A 24,451-nucleotide genomic window follows, 5' to 3' on the forward strand; every position below is an offset into this window, starting at 1 on the left:
CATTAGTCTTAAAAATGTCAAAGGTCATTGGGTAATGGCGGGTAAGATACGAGCAAAATGAATGACAGGAGGAGTACGGAAGGACTTGATGTTTGCAAGTTACGGTCGCTTGTGAGGTTGTATATTGATAAGGTAAGTACAGAAGAGTACTTCAAGTCCATTACCCATATTTGTGTAAATGAAAATGTCAAGATCTCTTGGATATGTTGCAAATCAGTGAAATACATAGTTTTTGAGCCGAGTTTCGTTTTGACATTTTTAGGCCTACCCGATTATATTGGCCGCATAATGTATCTGGTTCCCCTCTCTTCGAATTGCGTTTGGGCGATAAAGCAATTGCGATGTGTGCGGCACCAGTTGAACTAACCTGCTGATCGCCGAGGGCGTCTTTTTTTAACCCAGCCAGACTCGGAATATAAGTCATTGTTTGGCGTTGTATGAATACATAAAGTTTGATCTCAGTAGACATAGGTTTTATATTTTGAGGAGGGGAAAATGGACCATTTAACCCTAGAACTGTGGGGTCCGCCGCCGGCCGGCCGCCCGCTAGCGCTCCCACGAACGTGGGATGACACACTATGGGGAACTCGCAAAACAACAAAAACTCTAGCTAAACCAAGCATCTTTGAAGGAAAAGTCGCAGGAAACTGAATTAATAAGGCTCAGACACCAATATTTGACTTTAAAAAAGGACAAAAAATAATTTATTAATGAAAAAGTACTAGAAAAAATGCCCAAACCAAAAGGACTAAAGGACTTAAAACTAATAAAAGACTTAACCCTAACACTCCTCAATCCTTCACCTGTTGGAGGACTGAGGACTGTTAGGGTTAAACCAAAAGACTTAAAACCAAAACCACAGTTCTTGGGGTAAGTTGGACTAGTGTCATTAAACGGTCAGGTGTGTACATGTTGTCACATCATGATCACACCACAGAGGTAGGAAAATCCACAGTGAATTGAGAGCTGTGTGATGGTGATGCCATGAGTGTCATCGTATTCAATATTGATGGTTGCCAACTAGGCCTACGTGATAATGTATGAGCATAGATAAGTTGGGAGCCTTGACAGATATAGTGAACTTTGGACTTGCTTCACACATCAGTAACCAGTACTAGTTGTAAGTTCTGCACTAATAACGTTTGGCTTACGCTGTTTTGCTGCTCTGGTTCTATATTGCACAAACATCTCCTCAGTGGTTATCAGTGGTGTAAAGTCAATGTGCTGTACCTATTGATGTGGTGAAATTTGTCAGGAAAATGCCTTCATTGAGAAAGCCGCACTTGAAAAACCTATAAAATATTTTTTTTTTAAATTGGGATGGGCGTAAAAATTTGAGAAAAACGTGATGTGAATCTAAAATGTAACTTTGATTGGCCAAACGCAATCAGGAGCAACTGATCATAAACCAATAAAACGTGTTCCCTAGGCCATGGTCCATTGGTCAAATCTCAAACATTCCTCCATGTCGCAACATATTCGATTGGAATGTATCCTTTTCAAACTGGTAATAACCTTGAGTTGTTCATATTTTCTCCCGTAGCATCAATATGAAAGTGCACATTTTTGGGCAGACAAACTTGCATCCTTATCAGATGGTAAGTCTGTCTGTCATATCTAGCATACATTGTATGGACAAGATTGACAACCTAACACGTGCCTCTTTTTTTTAATTTGAAATAGAAATTACATGTGAATTCTGTCACCTTTTGTTCTTGCATCTTGAAATTTAATGTGACTTTTACAGAATTGAATGGTTAACGATAAAAATCTATTTCCTATCATTAGTCTCAAATGCTTCATTTCTGTATTTATTGTAGCTTTGGCTTGTATAGCAAAGATCCAATTTTTCTTTTCTACTGACTCCCAGATGATGTTGGGGACACGTACTGGTTGGCACAGACCCTGTATCTTACTGGTCAGTATCACAGAGCAGCACATTTATTACAGAGTAAAAAACTTAACAAGGTAAGTTCAAACATTTACACTTTTGAATCAAGTTTTCTTTCATCTGTCTTTACATCGACAGGAAACTTCTCACAGAATACCATCAAGGTTTACCGTCACATTTAATGCATCAGTAGCTTTGTTGAACAAGTCATTTGTATTTTGTGTTTTACTTCCATCTGTTTCTGAGTTTTGTTGTTTCTTTTTTCCTCAGGTCAACAAGGCATGTCAGTATCTCACTGCAAAATGTTATGTAAGTTTTCAGAGGACGTGGAATTGAAACAAGGGCAATTTTTAGGGATTGGGATGGGAATAAAGTCTGAGGCATGTCTAAGTCTTGGGTCCAAGGGGGGAATGGAAATTTCACCAAAAAAACTTTTCATTTCTTTCATCCACACAAGAATCCTCTCTAACTCCTGCCCCCACCCCGGAAAAGGAGTTTTACTCTTTCTATAATGAAATTTCAATTCCTTTAAAAAAGATTAACAACATGTCAAGAGCATGGGCAACCCCCCATTCTACAGTGAGCAAAAACACAAACTTAATTTATTGGAAATTTGTCATTTGTCAAGATAAACAAAAAAGTCCCTTGCCATATAAATGGAAAATTGTTAAGACGAAATGAGTACTTGGAATGTCATTGGTCGTTTAAAAATTTTTTTCAAAGGACCATTTTTGTTGAATTCTTGTTGAAGATAGTTTGTCAAAGTTACAGCAATTCCAAGACAAAGACATCAAATGTTCCAATCCTGTATGTTATACTCAAATGTTTGTCATTTGACAGGCAGCAGTTAGAGAGTGGGAAGAGGCCATAAACATCTTAGATGCATCAGATAATTCCATTAAGACTCCTGGTAAAGTCAAAGAAGAGGATTTGGCATCACCAGGAGGAGTAGATGTGCAAGAAATTCCTCTTCAAAATGTGAGTCCAAATCTTGTTTATTGTTTAGTGGAAATGGATCATTTTGGCTGCTATGTAAAGCTTGTCTTTGGAATGTTTGACAGAAATTGTGATTATTGACAAAATCATCCGATTAAAAAGTTGCTATTTTTCAAACCTTACATATGAATGGTGAATTTGTTTTTTTATGACCACAGGTAGAGAGCTCAGTTTGTTTACTACGAGGCCAGGTCTATGAAGCTATGGAGAACAGGGTACTGGCTGCCGAGAATTATCGGCAAGCCTTGCAACAAGACCCTTATTGTTATGAAGCATTTGAGCTCCTGGTTAAACATCAGATGCTCGCAGCTAATGAAGGTGTGATGACTTATGTAAAAACAATTCAAAAAGAGAAGTTAACTTTTTGTTGTGTATTTAGATATTTCAGATGGTTTTGTACAAGTTGGCTTTGTTGGATATATTTATCTCATTAATTCCGTTGTTTGTTTCCTTCATACAGAGAGGGCCTTGTTGGAGTCTCTTCCTTTGAATAAAAACTGTCGGTTAGCAGAGCTAGAGGTTGTTAAAAGTGTCTATGAAACCATCCTCAAGAAAGTGAGTTCCTTAAAAGTTCCTCCATTTCCTAGTTTTCAGTCTTCTTTCATACTGTCCTTGTCAAGTTGTAATGTCTTCTGGATTATGCTTTAGTTTCAGTTTTATGACTTATTACGTTCTAGTCACAAACTACTCATTTGTACTTGCTATTTTTGGTTGAGATAAAGCCTAGTACATGTACAGGAAACCTCAACGTTGTCAGTGTTTGGTACTCCTCATGCGTCCCATGTTCATATCTTTTCTGTTCATGATTTCACTTGTGATTGCAATCCATCACTAATCAAAACTTCTCATTGTTATGTTTTTCTAGTATGATAAACCGGCTGTCACCAGTTTACTGCCTTGCTTGGAACCACTCAAAAACAACTCAGATGTGGTGACATGCCTAGCGGAGAGACATTACTATAACTGTGACTTCAGGACCTGTCATAAAATCACCACCGAGTAAGACAATGACATTCAATTTGAAAGAATAACAAACATAACTTATTTCATTCTCTTGACATTTCAATCTGCTTTGAAAAGAAGATAATAAATTTAGGTTGAAATTTAGGCATACCTTAGTCATGTTAGAGACTCTGTAATCAACCATATTATAGTTGCGCATATTGTTTCTCCCGTTTTGACAGATCAAACATAATTTCACATTTTTACAGAGTGTTGAATAAAGATCCATATCATGAAGCATGTCTGCCACTGCATATTGCCACACTGGTAGAACTTAGGAAATCAAATGGTAAGCTGTATTGAAGAATCCGGCTTAGAATCAGACTAATCTGTAAACACTTCTTGTAACAATGGTTTCCTACAGATGTTAATTTTCACTGAAGTATTCCATTCAGCATGTGAAGTTCATATTTTCATTTTAGAATTACAATGAATTTGTCGCTTTTGAACTTTGAAATTTGTTGGTGTTTTATCGTACTGATTTACAGCTTGCTTTTTTTTCTCTTGACAGATTTATTTTACCTTGCACATAAACTGGTTGATCTGTACCCCAGCAGACCAATATCGTGGTTTGCTGTAGGATGTTACTACTACTTAGTAGGCAAGAATGACTCAGCAAGGAGATTCTTCAGGTAAAGGAGCATCACATGGTTCCACACAGTCAGAACATTTTGCTTTGAACAACCTGTTCTCATGCTAGAATAGATGGCCGTTCCACTGGGAATACATCGTTCTAATTAGAATATTGTTTCAGAGAAGTCTATGCACAAAAGACATTCCTGTGATGGGGGGGATGTTTTCATGGAATGCTAATACTCCGAGGGAACAGTCCAAACCAACACAAACATGACCAACTTGAGAGACATTCCTTCCTTTAAAGCTCAGTTGCAGTGTATTACCTTGTTAGTAATTTGCAATTTTGTTTGTTGGGCACACTGTATGTTGTATTTTTTCTAAGAGTCTTTTATGAAAACTTTCTTTTTCTCTGACTGGAAGTCTTGAAATCTTGCCTACATATTCAGGTGTCTCATCCACGCAAAGCACTTGTCACTGTTCAGTATGCTTCCTGATTTCAGTGCCTGTCTTAATGTCACAGGCCACAGCTCTTATGCATTCGTATGAATAAGTGATCTTATATGAAAGTAGCTAATGTACTCCATTGCCTTCTCTTGACAGTAAAGCCACAACACTGGACAGGTTGTATGGTCCAGCCTGGTTAGCATTTGGTCACTCCTTTGCTGCGGAAGGAGAGCATGACCAGGCTATGGCTGCTTACTTCACTGCATCACAACTCATGAAGGGGTATGTCTGTCAGTCAGTCTATCACGCTGTCTGTGTGGCTGTTATGTGTCCTGTCTGGTTGTCATACTGACTTTCTGTCTCTCACCGTGTCTCCATTTCCATCATTTTAATAGATTCTTGGGGTGTTTATGTAAGTTAGTGGTGGTGTCACTTTTTTATACGATTGGTTTGGCCATGTAGGAGTTCTCCCACGTACAGTTTTTTCTTGTTGACTTCAATTTTTTTATTTTGACGTGTAGATGCCATCTTCCTCTCTTGTTTGTTGGTTTGGAGTATGGTCTCACCAAGAATTTCAAACTGGCAGAGAAGTTCTTTGATCAAGCCTTAGCCATAGCTCCTAGTGATCCATTTGTGCTGCATGAGATGGGCGTGGTGGAATTCCATAACGGAGAGTGAGTTCATTGATTTACACCTGTTTGATTACACCCGGTAATCCTTAACCCACTTAACTGCAGATCCGGCCATGGATATTCACAAGGTGGAGTTGTACTTATACTATGAAAAAACAAAAGGTCAAGTGTTTTGAACAGATCCGAGAGTTGTTACTAATATGGGGAGATAAAATTGTGTTATATATGTGTAAATAGAGTTGAACGTTTGTGGATTTCCATGATAAAGTAAATGATGCTTGATTAATTTTCAGCTGGGATCAAGCTGAGCAATACTTCATGAAGGCTTTGGCTGTTGTACATACCTTGGGAACCCAAGACATACCAGAAAAATGGGAGCCATTGCTGAACAACCTTGGCCATGTCTGCAGGAAATTAAAGTAAGTTGACATTATCTTTAAATTTCTTTTAATTTTGTAGAGGGGTTACTTTTAAAAATAGTATGCAGAGGGCATGGAAGTAACATCCAGCTGTCTGCATGAAGTGTAATAGGAGTTAATATATTACACCATTTTTCTCCTCCAATGGAGGGTTTGCATGGCTGCCATCTTGCAGGCCAGTGTTTTTGTTTCTCCAAAGGGTATGAACAAAGGAGGTTTTCCTGTGGATCAGAACAGCCCTTCAAGATGGCTTTCATGCAAAGCCTCTGTTTATTTTAATAGCCTCACTTCTCTCTTTATCATTATTGTCACAGGAAATATGAGCAAGCCTTGGAGTTCCATCGTCAAGCGTTGGTTCTCTGCCCACATAGCCCCTCATCCTACTCAGCCATTGGTTATGTGTATACACTGATGGGAGACTTCGCTATGGCTATTGACTACTTCCACAAGGTGAGGCTTAGTCAAGGCATAACTAGGGTTGACTTAGCCCGTAATCATACTCCAATGTTGGATTTGTGTGTTGTAGACTTGGAGTTGGTGATTCAAAGTGGAGCTTTGGTCCAGACATTGTCACAAGTTTCTAAAAAGATTTTTAATTTTTTTCAACAATCAGTGAATATCGTTTCATTTTTAACCCACATGTTCTTCTGATTTTTCTCTGTCCCAGGCGCTTGGGCTTGGTAGACGCTATGTGTTTTCAGAAACTATGCTAGCTAGAGCCATTGAACTGTTCATCTTAGAAACATCCTCAAGTGATGGTAAGTACAAATTGGAATACTCCTGGTCACTTGTTCTAGAAAGAGAAGGGATAAATGTTATGACTGAACCAGAATGTTGCTGTCCTGGCTAGAAGTAGCACAGGTGCTTATGGAAGCCATTACCTACCAGCTGAAAGTAATTTGGGCTGACAGCCATTTGGGTGGACAGCTTTTCGGGCTGACAGCTAGTTAGGCTGTTGGGCTGACAGCTAGTTGGGCTGACAGTTATTGGGACTGACAGTCATTTGCCATAAACGAGTGTTATACTGCTGCCCATAGCCAGTTAATTCGGATATGGCCATACAATTTAAGTTGTGTTTGGTATTTTTGCCACTAAGGACAGACTTTTCATAGAGCGGTTAATGCAATGTTATACCATGTTGCAGGAGCCAGTATTGACATGTGTGACGTGACATCTCCTTCCGCTCCAAAGGAAGGTATGATGATACCATTGAAAGATGACACATCAACAAGTCTTGACATTGAGGTGGAGATGGAGGATAATGATTGATGAAAGGAACACAAATTAGAACATCTTGAAGATTCACATGATCATCCACTCACTGGATTCCTTTTGTCCCAGCATAACAACAAACATAGTATGAGCTCTTAACGCAAACCTTCTTAACAATCAGTATGTAACCTGAGAGGTAGCCTTCAGTGGACAGTTTGATTCATAGTTCACTGGTTAGGTGGAGGAGTCCAATCCATCCTTAGGACCCAGTATTTGTGTCCTTGGGCAGAATTCTTCAACATCATGGCTTCTCTCCAGGCGTCATGGCAACAGAGAGTCAATTGCCAAACCCACAATATTCACTGTCAAAGTTTCCATGTATTTTCCTTAAATTGTCACCAAGGTATACTCATTTTGCTTCTCGGATACGATGCATCAGTGTTCTAATGTCTGTGCTGGGGGGGGCCATGTGAGGTCAAGGGTATAACTGATAATGATTGATATCAGTCTAGAATCCCTCGGGCTGTCTAGGTTATATGAACTCGCCAGATAATTAGGATAGATCCAAGAATAAGCTTGTTGGTCAGTGATAACAGTATCATGTTAATTGATTTGATCTCTTGTAATGGGTATTAATACCTGTTTGGGTTTTTTAAATTCTCATTTAACACCATAGATTGCAGTTAATGTTGCGATTTATTATTGCATGATTCAGTTGATATCTTTTTTGACACAAAAATATCAATAATCCAAAACCAAGAAAAGATTGATTCCCACAGATCTTTAACAAAAATATAAATATTTATTTGATTTCTAATAAGCTGATAAACTTAATTTTTTTACCAGGACATGAATTTATCACAAACATTCATAGAATGATAAATACACAGATACAGTGAAACAATAAGTCTGATTTATTTCATATTAACTTTTTCAGTGTTCTCCTTCATTAGTTGGTTCAGATTGAAACATACTTATGATGAATATGAAAGAAATAGAGTTTTTAAATGGTCCTTTGATCTATGTATGGAGAGTCTGTCTTTTGAAGTGTTAGTGTCAATTGAGGGCTTGATCTTCCAGCATGTGACAAAACAGAAAAAGGCAAGAAATGTTACTGTCTGCACCCTAGTAGATGATATGAGAGATGATCCATATCATATGGGATGATATGGATGGCAAAGTGACTCTTGTTTTTTTATGAGAATGAGGAACATCTCATAGATACAAAAAATGCCGTTTTTTGCCATTGAATTTTTTTGTGGTTGTAAATATTCATTACAAACTGCCATTCCAGTAAAATACTTGAAATGTAACAATTACAATGTAAATCCACACATTTCATCCCGAAGGCAGGGAGCGACAAATATCACAAAACGTGCATGTATACTCATTTCACATAGCAATTTAGCAAAAAAGTCTCCTTTATATTTAAAAATCTGCCTGTTGGAAAGTTCATAGTATGGAAAGACCAGAAAAACAAATTCACTTGTAACATGGAACAAATCTTTCTGGTTTTTGGTTGTAGATGTGTTTTGTGGGTGCATTTGGGTATATTAACGTCTAGTAATGAAGGCTGGTTCCATATTTGTCACTGATTACGGAATTGTATGGGATTTTGTGTGTTATTTAGAAGTGTCTTTTCATCTCTGTTGTCCACCTCATGTTACATTTACTTACCTTGTCCTGACAAATGACTAATATTTCAGGAAAGTCCATAAACGGTAATGCCCAAATTGCACTTTATTCTGGGATAACCAGAAACTTCTGACGTGGAATATTTGAACGGAAATTAAATAGGACCAGAATATCTTTGGGGTGATGAGCATAAGATATTCAAACCTTATGACAAAATCAGGGTACCCGCAGGAAACATGGATGTTGCCGACGATTTCGAAAGTTCCTTGCAGGGTGTATTTACACATGCATGTACTCTGAATCAAGTTCCTTTTTCGATTAAACTGTCCTTTACAACAATTGCTAGGTTCCACAATATTGCACCGAATTCTCGGATTGTTTAGTTTTCTTTGATTTCTGCTTGTTTTTTTTTCATGGGGTGGCAATATTGTACCACCCCCCAACCCCCAGGTTTATGGTGGTTACTAAAATGAATGAGATGGGCTACCTCAGACATTTGAATCCGCAGGGGAACCTTGAATAAGACCAAGGCTCACATAAAGTTAGCGTTGAGTTTCTCCCCCTTGTGCAAATTTTATGCATGTCGTGTTTTGTAACCACCTCGGGGGCACTCCCGAATCGCATGTTACGTTGATGCACCTTGCGTAAGTATGGTGCTTAATTCAATCATGCCTTTGTGTTTCTGTAGCAGCAATCGGATTGCTACATCTCAGCAACGTCATTAAATTTGCCAACTACGCCTACGAAGCCGACCTCTTTTTTGTCGAACCGAACCGTTTCTATGGTAACGATTGAGGCAGCTTGAGGCAACTTCGTTTATTGCCTGAGTAAACTGAGTTAAGTGTACGCTCGACTCATCTAGTACTTTTATAATCATCAATTATAGCAGTTTTCTAATTCTCATAGTCGTCCCATTACTTGTGTATCCATTGTGATGTTTCGTGGAGCTGGATCAAGAAACGTGTTCTTGAAATGTAGCGTTCTCTGTGATGACATCGAACACAACCCATCATTTCTTTCTTCACTACACTAACACACTCAATGAATGAAAACACTGACTTCTTATAATGCTGTAAAATACTCCAGTTTAGGGTTCTAAATAATTGAGGACGTTGAGTGAAAATAAAACGATATCTTAGTAATGCTGAACTTTACATACGTCAGTAAAAGGCAATTAAGAACATTGTCCTGAGCTAAGTATTTTATAAATTTTATATCAAATTGTTTTACCAGTGACAATCCACGAGGAAGAAATTATCGGTATTAAAGACACCGGCTTGACAGCTTTCTAAAAGACGTTCATGTCATCACTATTGTATGGGCAAAGGCACAGTATTTTGATCAAGCTTTCAATGCACGTAAAATGTGGTTTATTCAAGAAGTAGAACATCTGAAAACTGTCTCAAACACTTCCTGCATTTTCATTGTGTTATAAGGAAAGACAAACAGAAATTATGAGGAACAATAGTTTACAAAGTACTCTTGTGATGATAATTATTTGCACAAAGATTTTACGACAGTGAACTTCAAGCTGTAAAAACGAACGTAACAGTTCTGGCGATGCTATACAATATATCCAGCACAATATGTGGCAAAGGGGGACCCCATGTGATGTAAAAGCTCTATGCCCTAAGGCCATTGTGCCTACTGTACCCCCCCCTCGGAAATCTGAAACGAATCTCAAAGATTGCCCCCCTCCCCCGGAAATCTGAGAGGAATTGCAAAGATTCCATCAACACGTAAGAAGACACAATAGAGGGGGTCCCCCTTTGCCACATATTGCGCATCAAATGCTATACAATATCAAGTGCATACCTCGTGTTTGTAAATGGCGATGTGTAACATTAATTTGAAGCTTTCATCGCAACCAACCATCGCTCCTGTACAGTATTCCGTCTTCTAGGTCTGAATGCATTATACAGCACATACTAAACTATGCGATCCGTGCAAGACCCGTTGGCGCAGTTCACACGTGTGAAATTACAAAGTGATAAGACATGACGGGTTTCTTAATATCGAAACCAACATGGCGATCGATGGGCAAAGTGAACGCGTTTGTAAATTTATGAGCCGCAATTTATCGCACCATTCGATGTTATAGTCAATCGATCTGTAGAAGTCAGACATCTTTTTGCAGACATTGAGCTGTATACTGATAATTTCCAGACCAGCAAACGGCTGAGTGAAACATCAACAGCTGTTTTACAACGTTTTCAAAGTTCGTTCTGGAGAGATTTTTTATAACACACCGCACTGCAGAAATTAAAGTTTCTTTGGACGACGAAGTCGTTCAGTGTAGGCCTAGTCATGGAATTTCTGTTCCCAGAATTCCATACTTAATTTAGTCAAAGCCTTCAACCGCAAGCGTCGTCTTGGTTTGGCTGGTTAAACGTGACTCCATACCACGGTTCATACTTTGGTTCACGAAGTGAGTTCGCGTACATGTAGCTGCAGAGTGCAAGGTCCGAACCTACCGCCTTGACTGATCTTTTGACAGTGAGCTACCCAGGGGAGGTTAGCTTGCGGTCAGGAAGTCCCCAGAATCTCCAATCGAAGCTGCTGCCTGCTTTCCCATCGCATTATCTCCGCCTGCCATCGAATCGTCTTCGTTGTCTTTCGGCTCTGTCAATTCGTTGAAGTCGGAGTCTGTTCGGATCGGATTTGATCTGGTCTTAGAGGCAACAGAGCGCGTGGCTGATTTACGACTGGGCAGAGAGCTCAGCCGCTCTCGGGGAGCAAAATTGGAGATACGGTTACTGTATTCGTTGAGGATTTCTTTGGGTGCTGTTGGAAGAAGGAAGAAACACATTCTGAACAAAAGTGCATGTACAAAGTCTGCTGAACTGTTCAGGGTACAGATCAAAGAAATTTGTCCAGGAGTCCGGGTCTTTTCAGACCTTTTCAGACCGATTGTAATTTGTTGCGGACAGGCGGAAATATGTACAGCCTGACACGGTTACTGCTGCGCTTACATTTATTCACGTTGGTATCATCTTTTTTTGGAGAAGAAATTACTGTTATTGCTACTTCGTGTCGGTGTCAGGGCGGGGGAGTGACCCCCACCGCCCTCCCCTTGGATCCGCGCTTGCTGTTATGACAATAGTGAAATACAAACAACAAGAAAGAAAGAGCTCACAGCAAGTAACAGAATGAGGCGCATGCAGGTCCTCGGTGCAGTCTTGTTAACCTACAGAGATGCTTCAAAGACGAGATTGGCCGACGGAAAGACCGACACACTGGCAGATAGCCCGACAGACAGACAGATAGCCCGACAGACAGAGATTAAAATCACTGCAGTGAGGAAAGACACTCATCGAAAAGACAAACAGAATGAATAGACAATAGAAACATTCTCACCAGGCGAGGAAAGGCCTTCCCTGCCGTCTGGTTCCCCTCTGGTATCCCGTGCCGCAGACACCACAGAAGAACAGGTGTCGAATTCGCTAGGTTCCCCATATGTCTGACGGAACCGAGAGTTCTCGACGCGACTTGAGCCACAACCCATGATTCATTTGTCTCCAACTGGGCAGAATTATGTATGGAATCCACAACCTGTTGAAAACAGATTTAGGCCGTGTCCGAATTACTGGGCCGTGGCCTGAAATTACGCACAAGCCTATGGTAGTGGCCACGGCCAGTTCCCATAGAGTCGTGTATAATTTCAAGCCATAGCCAAATAATTCGAACGCAGCCCTAGGGACGATTTCGAACTGCATTCGATGGGTTGGCAATTTTATTTATGAGGTGGGTAAGAAGACGCGATAGAGGTTTGGTGAAAAGATTTTTGTTTAGGTTCATTTTTAATCGGGTAAAAGTGACTTTGTGCATACGGAGTGCATACGAAGATTAACTTAAACTTTTTTAAAGATTTACCATTTTGAATTGGAAAGCATTGTTATTTTTCAACAAATAAAAAAAATTGCACTTAAACTGTTTGGCATCATCAGCGCTGCTAGACTGCTAGTTGTTGATGTAACCAAAGGTTTGGTCCATTACTTATGTCATTACAGTGGCAGTAGTCGTTTCCTTGACGACACGAGGAGTGCATCAGCTCGTTAGTCTTGTTAGGAAAAAAGCGGTGCATTTTACTGGACGACGGTGCGCGCACAAACAGTCCGCACCGTGCTGAAAGCACAAATTGAATGCTTCAAGATGATGAAAATATCCTTTGGCCTCTGTTCCTTCGTGCATTTACCATTAGATGTGTAAGAGATTTCTCGTCATCAGAAAGACGCAAACCAATCCCGGATAGGTATCACTTTACCATGGGAACGAGTGTCCTCATATGAGCTCGTGTAATCAGCACAGTCGTTTTAATATCCGTTGACTATAGAATATGCCATCATTAGTGATGGATACACGCCGTCACCGAGGCAGGGAGGTTTTGTTTGACACATTTTCCTTTTAGAAGTAATATTTGTTTTTCATTTCAGCTTCTGCAGTCTCGTCGCATCCTTGCCTGGAAATGTCCGTATTTGTGTCGGTCCACACGCAAGTGCCTTTTCTATGTGAATTTGCTAGTCAGTACTGGGCTAGGATTATCAACTCTTCTCGTGGGGTTAGCTGTTTATGGAGCTAGACCTATTTAAAGCGCAGCGGATTGAATCCTATTGTAGACAGGATTAAGCAGTAATATTGAGGAAATGTATCGATTGTGGGATAATCGTTCGGACCAACCAACAAAACCTAGATGTTCCTTTGCAAAGTTTGTTATGTAAATATGACTATCAATCTTAACAGTATATCCTTGAATGCTTTTATTTATCTTCATCCTGCTGCTATTTCTGATTTGTTTATATAGGTTGTGGAATCGAAACCTCTAAGGAATTATAAAATCTAAGTATAATTTAACAATACATCTCAGACACCGTAGTGGATTGTGTCATCTTTATTGATTTCTCTAGAATGACAAGTTTGATTGGCATCATGCTGCTGACGATGTAGAAACTGATCATGCATAATTTATGTACACTAAAGCATAACCTTTTCACAGGTTATATTAACAGAAGGAAAGTGCACTTGAGCATATCTACAAAATATCCCAATTATGTGTCTTGAAGAAAAGACTGTATTTATGTGTCGGCCATCTTGAATAAAGCCTGAAAGTTGACCCCTGATGGCGCGCTTCCGGAACCCTTGGATTGGAAAAATAACGTGGAAAGATTTTAGAATTTGTATAATTTTTTTTCGTTCAGTTTCTTCTTAAAAAAACCCAACTTGGAAAAAGGGCTTTGAAAAATATTTGCCAGTATATCAATTTATAGAAACTGAAAAATTACCTGACCTAAAAGAGAAATATCCTGCCAAAAATTGACCCATCACTTCCGAAAATCTAAAATACATGAAAAACAATTCAATAAGGTAGTCTCGTACGCAAATGAATATTTACGGTTTGAAATTTTATGATAGTCTGTGGGTAAAAACCAAAATAAAACAGATCAAAATACTTTACAAATTTTAATATTTCATAAGGTAATAAACGTGAAGCAATATTCTACTTTTACGAAAGATTCTGATAGTTTATCTAACCTTTGCTGACAACAACCGCGTGATGTCAACTCAACGGAATCTGGAACCCATTGACTGCAAGTAGGGAAATCTTTGCAAGGTTGTATATTCTCGTTTCCAAGAAAGCAGGGCGAGTGAAAACAAACGTGAATGAGCAAGGTGACCTAGGTACGATATCGCCGGAAGTGAAAGGTCGTTATTAAATTCGTTTTTTACCCATCTCCAGGTGACTTTTCCAAAACATTACTTAAGGAAGACAAAGGTAAAATTCCAACATGAATGTTTCATTGGGTGATTTCAGTAAGGAATTATTTTTCCAAAATTATCGAACGTGAAAGGACGGCTCAATGTGAAATCCCCACAGGAGGACCGCGCGCGGGTTCCGGAAGCTCGCTGCGTGACCTTTTACTTTCAGGCTCGATTGAAGTGGGGTTAAACGTTTCAGTTTGGGAACCTGAGAGTAAATTTATGACAGCTTTTGTTTAGAATAATTCAAAATTTGATAAATTATATCTAAATGTTTTAACCCACAAACAAATGAAAGTGAGGTTTGGAATCCCAAAATAGTCTGGCACCACCCAATTTAACAGATTCCATTGATTATGATAAATTCAGAAACAAGATAAAACGTGGCTTCCCCGTGGATACAAACTATTGTCAACGATCCTTGCTAATTATGAACGAGAATAAGAAGAATTTGATTTCCCAGGAGACTTCTAAGCGCGCTATCAAAAGAGTCTGCATGCACGACCCACGTGTGCGTATAGTCACGCGTCTCTCTCACTTTTTTTTTTAAATTTGGAGACTAATTTCCGGACGGGGAGCGTTCGTCTGCAGACAGATGTTGATAAATTTTTATCTTTATTTTTGAGGGATATAAATTGACCGTATCAAAACCTGATGTATTGAGAAAAATAGACACAGCACACATTGAAAAAAAATATTTAAAAAGTCAGTGCGTGTAAAATAAAAACATTGGTAGTTTTAAAGTGCTTTCTTGTTCATCTCCATTTCTTAAATAAAAATAAGAACTTGAAAACGACCAACTTGTTTAATTTTTGACTTGAAATAAAAAAAAGTTGAGTTGATTGGTAAAGTACGTCTGCACAAATCGTCAATATAAGTTGGAAGAAATATTTGTTTAGTTTTTGACTTGAAATAAAAAGACTTGAGTTGATTGGTAAATATCCAGTTTTGGAAGAAATGAGTCCGCCTAAAATCTGAGCTCGTCAGGTGGTGAATTTGGCGTCCCCATTATTTCTTTCGCCATAACGAAAAAAAAGGAAGAAACTACATCTCCTCTCAACACATCAGTTTTCTGTATCCACAAAAGGTCCTTGGAAAAATCACAAAATGAGCAAGCTGACAACGTCGGTTTGTCGCTAAGGTGAGGTTGCCATAGCAACAAATACACCACACACTGAACCAACCAAGTCATTGATCCTGAAAGAAAAAATCCAGCAGGCTGACAGTAAAAGTTGTTCGCGTCTAGCTAATCAGTAACTGCTACATTTTATTTTCACGAGTCAACATTAGAATTGCACACCTGACGACCTGGTTATCAAGACATAGTTCCCAGATTTTACGATGCGACAGTGTCATGTACAACTGAGGCTGCACGTGTGTAATATTGCTAAATGTCAGAAGATGTCGCAGATATCGCCTTATGAAGCCTTTCCATATGCGCGTCAGCACTTGCGCCAAGCGTTGCGTATCCGTCAAAATCGCTCTCAGGCGCTTTTGACTTCCAAACGCAACGCACGCGTGTTATGTTAATGAAGTCGATTTTTATGTCTGTGAAATGAAACGCATGAACGCATCGTGTACGCAACGCACCCCAAAAAGTACATAAAAATTATGGAAAGGCGCCTTTATCCGTCAACAGCCAGCCGTTACAAACCAATGCGTGTCAGCGTATAATGACCTGCGTTCAATATATACAATCTACAGGTAAAGCAAATGGGAGAGCAGTACTTAGGGTGTAACAAAGACCCAAATCACGTGACGTGATGGTTCGAAGTAATTTTTTTTGTGAAGCAATACCTGTGTGATATGCGCTGTATTTTTCTTGTTTCCCAGTGTCTAATATAAATGTAGGCTCCATGTATTGAAGAAAGGCAGGGCGTGAGTCTAAAATGTTACCTGTAACTAGATTTCCTTGCCATGAAATGCCGTAATGCACACCCGTCACATTTTATCTAGGAGATCATTAACATATCTTTACAATGGCCGCACGTAGCATCAACGCATCATGGCGCTATTTTGATCCACAAAGAAACGGAGAGTGTGGTGTATTTGTATCTGTGAATATTCTGGATTGCTTTTGCGCATGATGAAATGCTTTTATTTGTGCGTAAATTATTCTGTAAATTTTGAAAATAAAATTGACTCATAATACGTAATATGGAAATTTAGCATAACGTGACAAATGCATGTCGTGAATAGCCAGTTATCAACCACACACACACACTTCTCAATTATTAAAATTTTTCAAAACATGCAACATATTATTTCACATAGGCCTACCTAATGCATGAGGCATAAATACGTGAACTGCAGACGAAAATTCTAGAAGCCGACTGAAGACGCAGATACATAACGTACTTGCTGAGCGTAGAACCTTTATGGGCCTGCAACGCGTGTTGTCGGATGCTCCGTCAGGATGGAACTACTGTCGTCCTTTAATGTCGAAGCTCATCTTCAATTACCAGCTCTCGATTAACATCTCTGACAAACAAGCCTTGAGCTCCGGCCTGTGCTGCCTATAGCTAGAGCCGATGACGTGACATCCGAATTTTGAACACGACCCTAAGTGATTCGTGAACACGGTATACGATAGCAGTTGCAGTGATTGGTTTAAACCGCGAGTCTCCTTTAATTAAACCGTACTGATTGCTGATCCGATGTGGCTGGAATTAAATTTCACCGTCGTTGGGGGTACACAAGGGGAGCTATTGCGTTACAAATCGGTCGAAGTGTCAGTCTGGCTCCCTGTTCGACTGTTTTCACCATTTGCTTCCTGGCTTTCTCTTCTGCAGCATGGCTGAATGCGTTAAAGTGTCTGCTCAGAATAACCCATCATAAGAGCAAGACTGTAACTGGTTTATGTAATATCCGCCTTTTTTGTATAGGGCATTCTGTCATTAGCCGAACCTGTTGTTTCCTGGTTAGTGGTTTTAATGAAATTCGAATCGAAATCAGGGTGGCAAATTATGGGATCTGTCGTCCTAAATCAGAAATGCTATTTTTTTGGCTATGTGTTACAAATTGAATAATCATCCAAGATTACCAAAAATCAGCCAGTTCAGTATTCCAACAGCGCATGCTCAGTACAATAACATGTATGCGCGCGCGATAGTAAGTCCTATCACCGCTGCCATACGCTGACCTGCGCGCATTTGGTTCCCAAGAGACCTTGGCTTTTGAAATACTGAACTGGCCCATTAACCTGTAATCTCCCGTAATATCTGCAAGACATTGCAGTCCTGTTGAAAAGATCTTAAAATACATATATAGTGCAAGACTAAGTATGTTTTTCCGATGCTGCATGCATGCAGGATAAAGAAAACTGTTAGCACTTTGGGTTAATTTTTGTTGAAAGATTATACCATTTGGTCTTGTTGATCCATCCGTCCGTTTATCCAATGAATGCTGATCAGTTTTTCGAATTGAAGACTAGACCTCTGAGTGGAATGATTGACAAGCTAAATCAAGAAGCCCGATGTGTTTGCAGGTGACGGATTGCTATGACTGGAATTAATAATTTGAAATGTGAGACGTCTGTTTCCATGCTTCAGTATTTGCCAAGTTTTAACCTTTGGACGAGACTGATCTTGCTAACCCATCTGCCCTGTGCCCTTTATCAAAGTGTAGTCTCCACACCCAGCTGTTTGTCCATTTAATACAGATCTCCACTTGTTCAATTTTTATGTTATCAAGAACTTCAACTCAGTATCTTATCCAGGTTGGCGGGGAGGGGGGGGGCAAAATGGAATTCCTTTCAAAGACGACTGTCCAATTTTTTATCCGTAAAAGAATCCTGCCCCCAACAAGAAAGGTGGTAGGCCTTTTCTATAAACTTGACACTTTCAATTCTTTTCAGGGGGGCAACACGTCTCCTGGGGGATATAATCAGGGCATAGTGGTAGCAATTGCCCTTTTACTGTCCTACTTGTCACACCATTTGTTTCAGTATCCACAGAGTCAACGGTTTTGAGCCAAAGTCCTGTGCTCTTGTTTGTTTGTTGGGGTGTGTGTCTGTTTGTTATTGCTATGACAGTCTCTTTTTGAGTATTAAGTTGACACACTTTGAAACTAACATTAATAGCACGACCGTCGTAAAACGGATGATATTGAGCATTCAGCGACGACTGAACGATACGTCTAAAAGTCCCGCCCCATGACACAACCTGCCTTAGTGTCACTAAAGCTTATACGCAAGTTCAGTTACCATGGGAGCCACACATGGCGTCCTCTTAATCCCCTCGTAGTAACACGAGCCCATTAAGAAAAGTGCAACATCGCACGACGTTGAACTTGTTCAAACGACCATTAGCACACCGACAATCATACTTGAAATGTGAGAATGTTGGCTGTTGTTTATTGATATAAGAGCGCGACATGATGGCACAGCTCATACAAGACCATGTCGATGTTCAGGTGAACAAAGTACGATGTCTACTCCGGCACAACCAGCAGGACTCGGTATGTACCCCTCGTGGTACGCTCGATATCTTGTCGCCTTCAACAACCAACTAAGATGCCGAGAAAGAGTCCACAATCTTCGGCATCGACTCATCTCAGAGGAACAGAGATACCTTGACCAGGCCTCGGACAGAGTCAGGGAGTTTATCCTGGCTGGAAAACATACTGTCCGTCCGATAATGGGAGACCATTCACCCACAAATCAACCCGCCAAGTCGCATCCTTTAACCAACAAGGTAATGCCAAAACGGCTACTATCACTGCGACCTCAACAAGGCTGCGCTGCACAGGTTGATGGAGCGGGAAATTCGCTGGAAATGTCCCAGTACAGAAGTAGGAAAAAGAAGAAAAAGAAGGCAAAAACTCCGACTCCGCAATACCCAACGTTCTGCTTACAGGAACTAGTGGTAAGAGCTGAGGCAGAGATAAGACGAGAAACACGTCTGAGAGGGACATTCAGAGGGCCTGTTTCATCACCTGTTGACTTGGCAGCTGTTCTTGAGACAAATACGAAAGATTCGGAAGACGTCCCGTTGCCACTGACTCTTATTGATTATCACATTGAAATTCACAACAATCATGGAGAAACTGCAAACTTCAGAAGACCAGATCCGTTTAATATTAAATTACCCAGCAATGGACCTACGAGAAACTCTGACAGTTCAGAAACCCCGCGAAGCAAACTGCCACATTTTAGTTCAGGAAATCCGGGGAATGTTGCCATGGAAACAGAACCTTCCTCATCTCCGGCAACCGTTGAAAGTCCACTGGATATCTGCCCCCGATTTGAATCAACCTCTTATGATAATCCTCCCTCTGTGGAGTTGAGCTCCGCCCCGAAAGGCAGCCCCACTTTTGAGAAAAATACCGCCAATGCTGATGGTCTCTCAAACTCACCACTAGACACCAACCTATCTCCTGAGAGATATTTTGCATCTGTGGTAAGTCAAGATGGAAACGTCCCAAGTACCGATGGAGACGAACTTGAAAGAAGACGGAGTCAAATTAGTGACCCTGACCCCGACGTAGTGACTGAGTTCAGTGATTTGTTGTATCCTAAAGAATCGTTCCCCTGGGAGAAAGGGACTCCATCAAAATGGACATCTACAACAGAGAATAAACGGAACGAAAAGTTGGATGATGGACGAAGGAAAGAGAAGAAAAAGGAAGCTCACCGAAAACACCTCAGAAAGATGAACAAGGTTAATGGGTGCGGAGTCACGTGCCAGAAAACCTTGAATTCGTTCAGTAATCAAGAACACAACAATGAACCTAGTAACATCCGTTACCGTGGTAATAAACATCCATCAAACCAAAATGGAAGCTTCCCTGAAATCGAGGCTGTCAGAAGATGGCAACTGATCAGACGAACTAAGATAAGCAAGTACACGAGGAACACTCAGCGAGAAGACAACATGTAACAAGACTTTACAAATATTGATAAAGAAATCGACAAATATTGTTTAAACGGTAATTCAACTGCAATACAGTGAATGTATTATTCTATTAAGAAACACGATATATTTATTAATCTGTGGCCGAAAAGACTGTTTTGATGTCACATTGTGTGCAGCATTTGACTGAAACTGGCAGGATTTGAACCAAGAGTTCCATTGAACTAAGATTTCTTCATCTCATATTAAAAGATGTGGTCACATTAACTGAAGATTCGGAAACAAAATTACAAGAAAATTCAAATACAATTTTAACCATTTAGTTTTTCTAGAAACAATTAAATGAGTGCAGAACACCTTATGAAACATTTCTAGCGGCAAAGTTGCAATGCATCGCTAAGTTTTAATGAAAAATATTAAATAGTGTTGCTAAAAACATCGTAAAATAGTTCAGCTCGATTTCAAAATCAAAGTTCAAGAGTCAAGTCACGGACCCTTTATCCTTCCCAATCATCATGCCTTTTGTTGGTAAAATTAGATCTGGATTGTAAGGCGGCAGGTTACATCAAAATAAATTAGTTCCCCACCTGGCGTAGAGCTGACAAATTGAAAATACTCATTTTCTTTTTGCATTTCAATTTGTGTGTGCGTGTATATAACAAATAACATTACTGAAGTAAGGATGCGACGCTCTAACTTCCGTTTGCCATGAAAACATGGATATAAATATCGGCAGTCAAACATTTAACAGCAAGTACCATTGCGGAATGAGAAATATAATGTAATTTTGTTCGCCTGAAATCGACAGATAGTCCACTTAGATTTCACTTTTTGTCAAACTTTTTAAGGAAATTCACAAGACATTGAAAGCGAGATGGGGGTTCAGGGAATGATTTCCTTCATTTAATGTGTGTTATACCTCGCCCATGTATCCATGAGTGCGCTGATGTTCAGGGCGCGACATCATCATCTTTAGCCCTTGTGGAGTATTGCTAGACGCAGGCATTGTAGGCGAGCACAGTTGACCAAAATAAAACAACCATTTCTTCCAGTTATACTCACGGATGTAAGGGGTGAGGCAAATCCCTCAAGGTCGAAACATATAGCCAATTGCTGGATTCCAACCTCTAACCCTATATTCAGGAGCTCCAAAAAACTTGTTGTCTCACGCGCTGCTTGGCTCTGTTTTGTCATCTACTGCAGAAACGTAATGCCCCCCTCCACCACGCCCAATCTCAAACGCATACTCGCTGTCGTTGGGAAGTTGTAAACGAGGGAGGAAACCACCCGACCACTACCTCTGATTTTAATGCGGACCTTACAATTACCATTAATTCTTGTTTTTATGGTGACCCTTGGCCTTTGTTTGTTTACCTTGTTTCTCTTCAGTTCCCAATTCATATCTCCGAGTGTTTGAACAAAGCCCATATTGCTTACTCGTGGTTGCAATGATACGCAGATAAAATGTCGCGTTGGGTTGTTAGGAGCCTTCGGAATGTAATGTGAAGGGTACAATGTTCACGGTGTTGACTGTAAAATAGCCTTTAAATAATGTATTTGCTAAGCAGAAACCGTCGCAATAAGATAATGGATGCTGCATGTTACTGCATTGTGTTCATGTCTGTTCAATTGATATTGATGCTGTGACTGTGACTGTTTAAAAGCTTTTAATGAAATACAAAACCAAACGATAAACAAACAGAGAGCAAAGAAAGAAATTCAAAAGGAAACACTACAGGCGATGATTAAGGATGCCTTTGACCATGGTTTCACTGAGAATGGGTTAAGATAAAAATGCAGAATGCCCGAAAACATGGAAAACATTCCTCATATTGTAATCACAACTACCTAGTTAACATTGTTCTTGGACTAAGATGGAAAGCTTGCGGTAAGCACCATGCAATATCTCTTTTCTTGGAGTACAGAAAAGTGCTACCATTTTGTGCTTATCTTTTTTCTGACTCCCCCCTCGACTGTTGAGCCGATCCACCAATGCTTATCCAAGGGGTTGATGATTGGCGCTTCGTGTTTACTTAAGGCCATCTCGATTGCATCCGTGTTCGTACTTGGCTAAAAATAAAGCTTGTCAGCAATGCCAAATAATTAGCAGGGCTATATTACGCTACTGTACAGTGCAGTTGTTTTACCTGACGGCAAACGTATCGTTTTTGTAGTCTAGTCTGGTAAGTTGAAAAAAGACTACCTTTATTTATAGATATCGGTGAGCATTTATTTGAAGTTTAGGAATAGGAATGTTTGGCTTTGGTCATTAATAACATGTGGTATGAATTGAGAGAAAGCAGTTTAAGACTCGAAGTGTCAAACAATTTATGCATTCTTTTCGAAAGTGGATGCTTTTTTAATGCAAACACTATTTTTGTTTTTAGATTTTTCCACATCGTTTCATGCTTGATTGACTCCAGAAACCTGCGCTTTGCGAAGATTCCGTCAAAGCTGGGGAAATAAGAGGTGATCTCAAAATGTGGTAAAATTATTTTTCTTTTCTTTCCTCTCCTGTTTCTAAATTGCATCGTGCTGAGCATATAGGCCTGTTTCAAGCTCTGTTGTTCTGTTTTTCTTTGCAGGCCTGGTAGGCCCTGAATGGAGACGTACGCTTACAAACTGACAAGTGTTCCAGGGTTATACTGACCATTTGCAGCCCGTTGTGTGACACTTTTGTCGATTAGTGCCTCTGGTGATGGTGTCGGACTGTCAGTAAGCTTAATTGCATGAATATCGTTTGACTTTTCTGTATGCAGAGGAAATGACACAGGACCACAATTGATTCAGAAAATCAAGTCTCAAGGTTAGTACGCAATCGGGTACAGAGGAATATTTCCTGAAAAATTAAGGTTCTTCATAAGAATTAGATGAAATGACTACTCATGAAAACTCGTGCCTCACACCGAGCCAAGTCAATAGCTCAATGTGGTATGGTGAGTATGGGATTACGAAGCATAGAGATGGAGATACGAAACATGCTGTGTGTTCTAGCAATGCAAAAACCTTGAACCAACGAGAACCAGATTACTTATACAAGAAACTGGAAGAGGCGAAGGAACACATAGCATCCGCCCTGAACGCTGTTGCCATGGTGAAGGATAAAGCGACATCTTCCTCTAAACCTGATGACACGAGCGTTTTGGTCAGTAGCGATAACAGAGGTGTGTCTTCAGGCTATGTAGGTGGGAGATCCTATCACGAGAACGGTACAGGCGATGTTTTCAGGAAGATTAATTTTACCAAGAAGTTACAAGGACTACATCGAGAATTGTCTGAAGTTCATAAAAAGCCAGAAGATGAGATGAAGGCGAAGTTTACTAAAGTGGGAATGAAACTACCCATCGTCAAGCGAAAAGACGAAGTTGATGATGATTGTCAATGTGGTTCATCACTTATTAGCAAGACGTCTTCCTTTCCCCTTCCATCATTGCCTTCTAAACATAAACAACTGCCTAAGACATTGACCAAACCTTGGCGCCAACGGGTGACGGTATCCTGGTCAGAAGGATGCACAAGCATCGTGACAATAGAGGATATTCACAGGGTTAGAAGTGGCAAAGTTTCACTTCAAGAAACGAAAACTGACCTAACAAGGGAACACTTGCGTCGTTTCATCATAAAGGAAAGAAGGTGAAACTGGAAAGCTTGAGATGTTTACGTGGTGTTAACATCATGGGAACCATTGTCGTATTTAGTATAATTTTTCTTTGTGGATTTGTTTAGTTTGACAGATTGAAATAAAAGACTTTTACAGTCACTTTTAGCTTCTGGTAGGCAAATACTTTTACTACCGAATTAATTCTTTTATGGAATAAGTAAGACTGAATCAAAATTATGGTTGCCATTCAGTAATAAATTAGAACGTCGATTATTTTGAACAGCCGAAGGATAAAGCCTCTAATATTAGGGCCTACTGTTAAACGTGAAGTGTGCTTTTCAATATAAAAAACCCTAAAGGGTTTTACAGTAAGTCCCTTTCAGATAATTAAAGTTGCCATGGAATCACAAAGCTGTCATTTAGTACTAACATTTGGT

The 24,451-nt window shown here is 39.9% G+C and overlaps 2 protein-coding genes across 4 annotated transcripts; one reads left to right on the top strand and one right to left on the bottom strand.

Annotated features, from left to right (window-relative positions):
- Nucleotides 1-8: 8 nt before the first annotated feature.
- cdc16 (cell division cycle 16) lies at nt 9-24,425 on the top strand. 3 transcript variants are annotated; one of them, XR_015427718.1, is made up of 17 exons: nt 9-132; nt 1,544-1,598; nt 1,871-1,968; nt 2,162-2,200; nt 2,732-2,869; nt 3,046-3,205; nt 3,348-3,442; nt 3,753-3,886; nt 4,099-4,178; nt 4,401-4,521; nt 5,066-5,191; nt 5,431-5,583; nt 5,835-5,960; nt 6,275-6,410; nt 6,628-6,718; nt 22,801-22,898; nt 22,999-24,425. XR_015427718.1 is itself a non-coding variant. In XM_022242920.2 (16 exons), exons 1-16 carry the CDS (start codon nt 58-60, stop codon nt 13,384-13,386), a joined length of 1,773 nt encoding a protein of 590 aa, XP_022098612.1. In that variant the 5' UTR covers nt 9-57; the 3' UTR covers nt 13,387-15,245. The 3 variants fall into 3 exon arrangements, 2 of the variants coding, with proteins under 2 accessions (XP_022098612.1, XP_022098613.1); XM_022242920.2 differs by lacking the exons at nt 22,801-22,898; nt 22,999-24,425 and adding an exon at nt 13,241-15,245; XM_022242921.2 differs by lacking the exons at nt 22,801-22,898; nt 22,999-24,425 and adding an exon at nt 7,105-8,775.
- Nucleotides 9,403-17,328, bottom strand: LOC110983576 (uncharacterized). The gene is made up of 3 exons (XM_087146018.1): nt 16,842-17,328; nt 12,165-12,359; nt 9,403-11,591 (listed from the first exon to the last, which is right to left on the bottom strand). Exons 2-3 carry the CDS (start codon nt 12,310-12,312, stop codon nt 11,323-11,325), a joined length of 417 nt encoding a protein of 138 aa, XP_087002144.1. The 5' UTR covers nt 12,313-12,359; nt 16,842-17,328; the 3' UTR covers nt 9,403-11,322.
- Nucleotides 24,426-24,451: the final 26 nt, after the last annotated feature.

Source organism: Acanthaster planci, linkage group LG14, assembly GCF_054643075.1.
Source record: "Acanthaster planci isolate LZ-2023a linkage group LG14, COTS_SCS, whole genome shotgun sequence".
In the NCBI taxonomy this organism is placed as follows: Eukaryota; Metazoa; Echinodermata; class Asteroidea; order Valvatida; family Acanthasteridae; genus Acanthaster; species Acanthaster planci.